Genomic DNA, 9,633 nt, shown 5'->3' on the forward strand with positions numbered 1-9,633 from the left:
ATTTGCTACGACATATTCCAGGACCCCTGCAGTATCGAGGATGCTGGGACCTACCCAGGATGCAATGACTTGTACATACATATGTACTTAAGAACGAGCTCTCAACTTTGGTCCATGTAAGTGGTCTGTACATGTACAGGACTGAGCTTCGACCTTGCGATGTGTCAGTGGTCAATACATTCCTGACGTCAAACACTTCCATTCACTTCTGTTTCAACAGTAGTTTTAGACCCGTTTGGATCTCCACCCTCTTGGTCCCTAGCACCATCAACGGGTTCTAGAAGGTTGAACCAGCTGTATGGTGCAGTGCCATTCATTTCAGACACACTATATCTATTACGAAAGCTTTAACGTGCAGTCACCTGTGTGTGTCTTACGTTCATCTTTCGATATACAAGGCGGTGGACTTTGCTGGCGGATTTATAAGTCCTCTGATATGAACACTTTTCCCATCTTTTATTTTGAATTCAATCAGTGGTATGTACAAACTTTAGGACGAGCTCCGAACTTACTGGACCCTAAAGCTCTAATCTATACAATGTGTCAAATTGGTACACGTGACCTGTACATACCTAAGGTCCAACACTTTACCACGTGACCTGTACATACCTAAGGTCGAGGTCAGAACTTTACAACGTGACCTGTACATACCTAAGGTCGAGGTCAGAACTTTACAACGTGACCTGTACATACCTAAGGTCGAGGTCAGAACTTTACCACGTGACCTGTACGTACGTAAAGTCGATGTCAGACCTTTACCACATGACCTGTACATACCTAAGGTCGAAGTCAGAACTTAACCACATGACCTGTACGTACGTAAAGTCGAGGTCAGAACTTTACCACGTGACCTGTACATACCTAAGGTAGAGGTCAGAACTTGTGTCACTTATTGGTTAAGTAAACATGGCTTTCATTTCACTTGTCCATTGTTTGTGATAAGATGTATTTTCCCACTTATCACATCCAATAAGGAAGAAAAATTAAATTGATAAGAAGCAAGTCGGCATAAAAAAGGTCCATTTTGGGAATAAATGTGGAATACCTTCATCACACTGAGCTGTTTTCCGGCATACCAGGGGAAAATTCCCTTATATATAAATGTAGGGACATCCATCTTAACTCCAAGGACACGCAGGTCGGATAACAGTGAGAAGACTTAATTCCAAATAGGTTGATTCCTAGGAGGGGATATGGGAGGATCGGGAGTTGAATATGGGCTTGTTGACCTTTGTTGTACGCTCAAATTAGCTTGTAACAAAACATTGCTAAATAGCTAGAAAGGAATGGTTAAAGTTCCCATGTAGGTATTGAAGGGAGCTTGCCGCGACGTTTGCATTTTACATTAATACATACATCTCTAATAAAACAGCTTATTCTGTCAAAATGTCACTTGTTGATTGTAAGTTTTCATGTTAGTTTGTAAGTGTCGAGGAGAAAATGAAGTATAACACTTAAAGATAAAACAGTCACATAGAAACAAACAATATATATATGTAACATAAGTTTTATATTCTGTAAATAGAAGCCATAGATATATGTCTAGATAAGTATTCGATAATCCAATTATGATATTTTAAGAAATATACAGTAATGCTGTTAATTTTCTTGTAGCTACATTGTACCTCATATAGTGACACACATTGATCTCTTAGACAAAATAAAATTAAGCATTCTCTTCGAATTTATTCCAGAGGAACATTATTTTATGTACTTATTAGATAGATTATGAGCATGTGAATTTATAACATGATTATCTTGTAGTGCAGTCAATTCACTCTTGTCACTTTTTACTGCACATCACCTCACATAGCTACATGTAAGACAATATGCACCACATCATAATAACTTATCTCCACTCCATTATGATGTTTTTTTCATGCATCCAAAACGCTAGAATTAGACAAAGAATTTAACAGTCACCTTTTTATACAATACTCACCTTGAATTCTAATTTGTCTGATATGTAACATGGCGTTTTATTTGTCAATTGAAAGTAACCACAATGTACCATCCATAAATTTGTCATTTGCATACGAAACCCATATGGCAATTGTTAGTCAATTCTATGACCCAGGATGACCTGACACATTATGACAATGATTATTGGAGACATCACAAAATAGCATGACCTCATTGAAAGGTCAATATAATTCCATCCCACTTTGAGTGTTACTGGTGTTACCAATCCACAGCTGACTGACCAAGATTTTTGAAAAAGGCACACAATTAAAACCTGAAGTCGGTAACTCGTCACCCCGATGTCACTATACACATATTTTATACATTCAATGTTGAAGTACACTACCTACTAACTGCTACTATACGTCAATAAATAGATTAATATGTACAAAATACACTACTGAATATACAAAAACATCACAGGTTTCACATTATTTGGAGTACCACTCTCTGTACAGAGCGTATAATAATACAACTTTGACATTGTTCCCCTGGCTTCAACTTCTTTTAAAACCATTAAACCAATCAATGTTACTCTTTTTTAACAATTTTTCAGACAAACCATGTTCAAATTGAAATAAAGAGAATATTATATTTAAAAAACAAAATTCACTTCTTTCACTTGAAAAACATTTTTTTTTCATTTGATGCTATTTGAAAAGTGTTTTTTTTAGTGAAACATGTTATTTCAAACAAAGCATAATGAAAATCATTGATTTCATAAACAACTAATCTGTACTATTTTTGAATTCATTTGTAACTTAATGAGAAGTTGAAGGTAATTTCTATGTCAGGGACGGTTTCTCTTCATGTTGATCAATATACACATACATGTGTGTACATGCACATTTATCTTGATATTTGATCAAAGATATTCTTCACATTTCACCATCTGACACACAACCATGGCGAGAATCCAAACTCAAATTTAATTAACTGTAACATTGTCTTGTTATCACACTTCACAGATCATATTGACACCTCATCTTCATAATCATCTTCATAGTCCTCGAAATCATCGTCATCATCTTCATAATCATCGTCCCTGTCACTGGCTTTCGTCATACTATCCTCATCTATGTGTTTGACACTAGTCTCGTCATCTACATCTGGTATAGAGAAATGTACTGGCTGATCCTTAAACACCACCATGGTAGGACTGTCCCTGGGGGCGGGGCTGTGCTGGGTCAGGAAGGGTGAGGCTGGAGAGCTATCCTCAGTCTCCTTGGGTACCAAAAACTCAGACTTACACACGTTTGTTACAATAGCTTCATTCAAGTCCTCAAGTTCCCCAGCAATATCAGCCATACACTCTTCCAAAATGTGGTCAGCAACCCTGTGATAAGTACATGAAAAAAGAAACTAGAAAAGTGAAATGGCATCTTAGTTATTTTGTCCCTTGCATGTTCTAGCAATAGTCAAGAATGGACCTACAGTATCCAAACTGCACTTTATCAGAGATAACATTATGAATAGTATCATGTATTTATCCGATATATTTTACGTTCCTTTCTTTCATTTTACACATTAACTTCATTATTTTGAAACTTACTAGATATCAAATAGAATTTAAAAACGGCAATTATTTGAATTACATTTAATACAAATGACTCAATAGGATAATCAATTATTTGAATTCATACTTATTAACCTTAAATCACATGTTTGAGGCTGTATGTCACCTTAAAATTCATATTTGTAATAGTTATCTTCCCGATGCAAGAGAGTGAAACCCTGAACATGTCTGTGATTTGTATAAGAGTTTTCTCCCTTATAGATATATGCTTCCTTACATATTGTTAATACTTTTTAAACCCCTATTGCTTATCTACATATCACATGTACAGTGCATCACTATGTGAAAAGAAAAAAGAAAAAAAGACTTCTGAATTCTAAGATTAGGACCGTAATCCACAGTCAACTTTTAGTAACAGTGACTGACCTTGACCTTAGAAATGTTCAAACCTCTTTTGCACATCTACATTTCTCAGTGTATCACATGTCAAATTTCAGAAAGATTAGTGTTTTGTTTCCAAGATAATTTCCAGAAACGAAAGTGTTGACTAATAGACAGATCAGGCAGACAGATGGACACTGTGATTACTATAGGGCACTAATCAAATTATGGGCCTAATTTTGGTAAAAACCTACTCTTCCATGAGTCTCCAGGGGTCAAACTTTCCAATGCGCTGGTGGGATGTTTTCTTTAGATACCGATCATATGCCTCCACGCCAGCTGTTATCTTCTCTCTCACACTTTTAGGTATCGAGATTTGTACCTCTGGTCGACCTCTGATGTCATAAGCTGAATCTTTCAGAGGGCCATCATCAAAATCGGTCTGAAAGCTCGTCTTGAGTTCTGTGAATTTTACTTCAGACTTCATCTTAGTAAATATGATTGGTTCATCATCCCTGTTCTTTGTGAATTCCCTGAAAATTAAACAAGTGTTCAATTAATAAAGAGTTTTCATTGGTACATATAAAGGAGAGCAAATAGCCATGATTTGTACTTCAGAGAGAGTGTTTTCATGTATAATCTACTAGCTTTAGCAAGGAAATTTACCTTTGCATATTTGTTCTGATTGGTACACAGCTAAATGTATTGATATTACCTGTATGTGATTTTCAGTATGGTATGATTGACTATGTTTTATATACCTAGTCATGTATTTCTGGATGGTATGATGCGTTCAATATTCTTACCAGTGCATGTTTATCTAGATGGTATGATGTGTTCAATATTCTTACCTGTGCATGTTTTTCTGAATGGTATGATGTGTTCTATGTTCTTACCTGTGCATGTATATCTGGCTGGTATGATGTGTTCTATGTTCTTGCCTGTGCATGTTTTTCTGAATGGTATGATTTGTTCTATGTTCTTACCTGTGCATGTATATCTGGATGGTATGATGTGTTCTATATTCCTACCTGTGCATGTATTTCTGGATGGGATGTTCTTACCTGTGCATGTAAATCTGGATGGTATGATGTGTTCTATATTCCTACCTGTGCATGTATTTCTGGGTGGTATGATGTGTTCTATATTCTTACCTGTGCATGTATTTCTGGGTGGTATGATGCATTCAAATTCTTACCAGTGCATGTTTTTCTGGATGGTATGTTCTTACCTGTGCATGTTTTTCTGGATGGTATGATGTGTTCTATACACTTACCTGTGCATGTTTTTCTGGATGGTATGATGTGTTCTATATTCTTACCTGTGCATGTATTTCTGGGTGGTATGATGTGTTCAAATTCTTACCAGTGCATGTTTTTCTGGATGGTATGTTCTTACCTGTGCATGTTTTTCTGGATGGTATGATGTGTTCTATACACTTACCTGTGCATGTTTTTCTGGATGGTATGATATGTTCTATATTCTTACCTGTGCATGTTTTTCTGGATGGTACGCGGGGGTACTGTATGTCTGGTTATCTCCATAGCTGCAGGTGCCAGAGGACGACCAGAATCTACAATACAAATATAGCATATTGAAAGCCTGAATTATAAGTTAATTAAATAATACTAAGACATGGTCAAGAGACTTTTATCAATCTTCTGTTATATAAATGGTGATGTTAGAATATAATTAATGTTGAAATTATTAAACGAGTATGTTCCATGCAAATTGATTTGTATTATGAGAAATTACAGCCATTTTGGCACTGCCCATCTACCCCAAGAGGGCCCACACGTTCACACCCTTCATTTAAACATCACTTATTCCCTTCATCAAGACTCAGTTACATATATTTAATCACAAAATAACTTAAAGGTGTTAAGAAATGGAAAGAGCCATTCATGTTCACTACCTACAATGTACCTTATTGACCAGCAGTATCAAAGTAAATATCATTATTAAGTAGTCATAGTCATTCAAAAATATGGCGGATGGACCTAACAGATGCCTCCTTCCTCTACCCCATTTACAATTTCCGCTATTTGCAATAATCGTCTCATCAAAAATATGTCAGATTTCTGGACTGTGGGAAATTTAATTAACACAATATCTGTGTTTTGCTGTACAAAAATGATATAAGGATCGGTAAAAGTAACATCAATAAATAAAAAGGGCAAATGATATACCTCTCATGCTCGGTTTGGTTAGAGGTTCCGTCTCTGAGAATTGTACTGTTGCCCACCTCCGTCTTATGTTATGTCGTTCCTCCTGCCAAAGACCAGACAAAACTGTTTTAATTTTAATATCAAATGAAATATTTTTCCTATGTCATAATTATATCATCATTTCAAAATGAACCGATAGTTGGATATCTTCATGATAATCAAATCATTTTTTAAAAATCTAATACCTTATAAATACATTATATCAATGAAAGGTTTTGCTTGAAACATATTTTTTTACAATCTTTGCAATTGAACAGAAAGTTTTTCATAACTGTACAAAGTAGGAGAGGTCTAGGTAATAACCACACCCTACTTAAAAGGTTTGTCTAGAGACAGACACTCAATCAGTCACTTTAAATTACAGAAACTAACGTTTATGATCATGAGGAACTGTTTTTACAATTTCAAATTAATCTCTATTAAGTGTATTTGTGTACATTGAGGAAATCTCTATTAAGGTTTTTTGTGTACATTGAGGAAATCTCTATTAAGTGTATTTGTGTAAATTGAGGACATCTCTATTAAGGTTTTTTGTGTACATTGAGGAAATCTCTATTATGTGTATTTGTGTACATTGAGGGAATCTCTATTAAGGGTATTTGTGTACATTGAGGAAATATCTATTAAGTGTATTTGTGTAAATTGAGGACATCTCTATTAAGGTTTTTTGTGTACATTGAGGAAATCTCTATTAAGTGTATTTGTGTACATTGAGGAAATCTCTATTAAGGGTATTTGTATACATTGGGGAAATCTCTATAAAGTGTATTTGTGTAAATTGAGGAAATCTCTATTAAGTGTATTTGTGTACATTGGGGAAATCTCCATAAAGTGTATTTGTGGACATTAAGGAAATCTCTATTAATGTTTTTTGTGTACATTGAGAAAATCTCTATTAAGTATATTTGTGTACATTGAGGAACTCTCTATTAAGTGTAATTGTGTACATTGGGGAAATCTCTATAAAGTGTATTTGTGGACATTAAGGAAATCTCTATTAATGTTTTTTGTGTACATTGAGAAAATCTCTATTAAGTATATTTGTGTACATTGAGGAAACCTCTATTAAGGGTATTTGTGTACATTGGGGAAATCTCTATAAAGTGTATTTGTGTAAATTGAGGAAATCTCTATTATGTGTATTTGTGTACATTGAGGAAATCTCTATTAAGTGTATTTGTGTACATTGGGGAAATCTCTATAAAGTGTATTTGTGTACATTAAGGAAATCTCTATTAAGGGTATTTGTGTACATTGAGGAAATCTCTATTAAGTGTATTTGTGTACATTGTATTATATTTATTTTCCAAACTCTTATTATTTCAGGACTAAATCAATAAATAAAGTAGCAACTTGTGTTTTGCTTTTCAACAATTTAAACAGTAATTATTCCAGATTTTTTTTTTGGGGGGGGGGGGGAGGGGGAATCAACGTGTTCAGACTATTATTTATGAAGTTTCACTGTACAACAAAGTCAAACAGATTGTATCACCGACCTCCATCTGCTCCAGTTTATACATGAGGTTCTCCAGGGTGGGACGATCTTGTAGGGCAGCAGCTTTTTTCTCGGCCAGCTCCTGTCGCTCCAGGGCCTGAAACTCCTCTGCTGTGTCTGTGATCACGTCCTGTAGTATCATCTCTGTCAACACATCTCTACGCTCTTCCGGCTGTTAATCAGATATTCATAGTACAATCTGCAGCCCACACAAGTCATCTCAAGTCACTTAACTGTCAGAATCTCTACATACAAGTCATCTCAAGTCACTTAACTGTCAGAATCTCTACATACAAGTCATCTCAAGTCACTTAACTGTCAGAATCTCTACATACAAGTCATCTCAAGTCACTTAACTGTCAGAATCTCTACATACAAGTCATTTCAAGTCACTTAACTGTCAGAATCTCTACATACAAACTACACTAACACTCTTACGAAAGTTAAGTTTTACTTCATTGACAAAGTGAAGGTACATATTTTATTTCTCACTACAAGGTATTCCCTCTTAGCTTATTTCATATACCAAAGGATGTATTTTTTTTAAGTTTGAATTTCATCAAGTATAATTATGCAAACATTTCTATTTGAAGGTTAATGCTGTAACTATACATATTGTGTGATACACATTAAGTTTACAAAGAATTATCATCGGAGAAGGAAAGCTTACATTAGTGATATCGTCTGTGATTCCCCGTTTAAAGTTTGGATCAGTCGCAGCCATCATCATCTCCTGACGACAAGCTATCTCCTACAATAAGTAAATACAAATCTTATCAACAGAACTGTCAAAACAAGCTTTGTTTTTCAGTAGAAATTGACCACAAGTGGATAGTGCCATCATTTGTCAACAAGAAACTGTGTCATTAAGAGAAATATGCCCACACTCCTGACGATGAAATCAAAATGTATTTTACTGGCATTAAAGGTATTTGTATAAGAAGTTTTTTATAACCATGGCTGGCCAATAAAGGCTACTGACCATCAGACATTTCGCATTTATAGGAGACTCTACATATTTCCACTCTTTATGACATAGGTCTTTCCTGTCAGATAATGCAGAAAATAGGCTGACAATATCTTTGGAAAGTGGAGCATCAAGATCTCTTGGTGAAACCCTGAATACGTGACATTATATCCAGGTCTATAATTACCTCGGCCTGGGCCAGGAGGGGCTGTAGTCTCCTCTGAATGGCTTTCTCAGCATTATCAATCAATCTCTCTGACGGACTCTGTGACCGGGCAGCCCTGTGCAACATAGTACAGAAATACAAATCAAACAAAAATTGACATGTCATGAGCCATGAAAAGGCAGTTATGGTAATGAAATAAGATTTCATTTCAAACTATGAAAAGACCAAAAAAAATATTGCACTTATCCCTGCTTTGTTTGGTCATAATTATCCAAGCATTCACTTTGCAACACAAATATTAATTAAAACATCACCTGATTGATGGGCAGATATAAAAAACAAAAACTGCTAACAGGTAGTTAATTTAACCTCAGTATAGCTTAGAAATATTAGTCTTCTAACTTTCTTTGGTGTAGCTATATATAGTAGCACCAATCAAAATCAATTCAGACATTCAGAATTGATTTGGTCTAGTGTCCTTTTAACAGCTCAGGTCATTTAAGGATACGTCTGTGTGTGTGTGTAAAATATGTGTTTGTAACATGTGCTGGAGGTGGTATGTTGGTTTACTTGCCTCCTTGCAATAACACAGATCTGATGTCAGACATTTGGGAGTTGTGTCCCCTGCATGTACTGACAGGACCCCTACATGTACTGACAGGACCCCTACATGTACTGGCAGGACCCCTACATGTACTGACAGGACCCCTACATGTACTGACAGGACCCCTACATGTACTGACAGGACCCCTACATGTACTGACAGGACCCCTACATGTACTGACAGGACCCCTACATGTACTGACAGGACCCCCTACATGTACTGGCAGGACCCCTACATGTACTGACAGGACCCCTACATGTACTGACAGGACCCCTACATGTACTGACAGGACCCCTACATGTACTGACAGGACC

General features: G+C 35.9%; 1 protein-coding gene across 1 annotated transcript in view; it reads right to left on the reverse strand.

The window, feature by feature from the left end:
• Positions 1-2,644: 2,644 nt before the first annotated feature.
• LOC110452799 (protein moonraker-like) overlaps positions 2,645-9,633 on the reverse strand; it is a 23,457-nt gene continuing 16,468 nt past the window's right edge. The window contains exons 15-21 of the mRNA XM_021501477.1: positions 8,737-8,830; positions 8,253-8,333; positions 7,584-7,754; positions 6,049-6,130; positions 5,348-5,432; positions 4,114-4,392; positions 2,645-3,298 (exon numbers count right to left, since the gene is read on the reverse strand). Coding sequence (XP_021357152.1) covers positions 2,932-3,298; positions 4,114-4,392; positions 5,348-5,432; positions 6,049-6,130; positions 7,584-7,754; positions 8,253-8,333; positions 8,737-8,830 — 1,159 coding nt within the window. The 3' untranslated portion in view covers positions 2,645-2,931. The remainder of the gene's footprint in view (positions 3,299-4,113; positions 4,393-5,347; positions 5,433-6,048; positions 6,131-7,583; positions 7,755-8,252; positions 8,334-8,736; positions 8,831-9,633) is intronic.

The sequence above is a fragment of the Mizuhopecten yessoensis genome, unplaced genomic scaffold (assembly GCF_002113885.1).
Source record: "Mizuhopecten yessoensis strain PY_sf001 unplaced genomic scaffold, ASM211388v2 scaffold6893, whole genome shotgun sequence".
Taxonomy (NCBI): domain Eukaryota; kingdom Metazoa; phylum Mollusca; class Bivalvia; order Pectinida; family Pectinidae; genus Mizuhopecten; species Mizuhopecten yessoensis.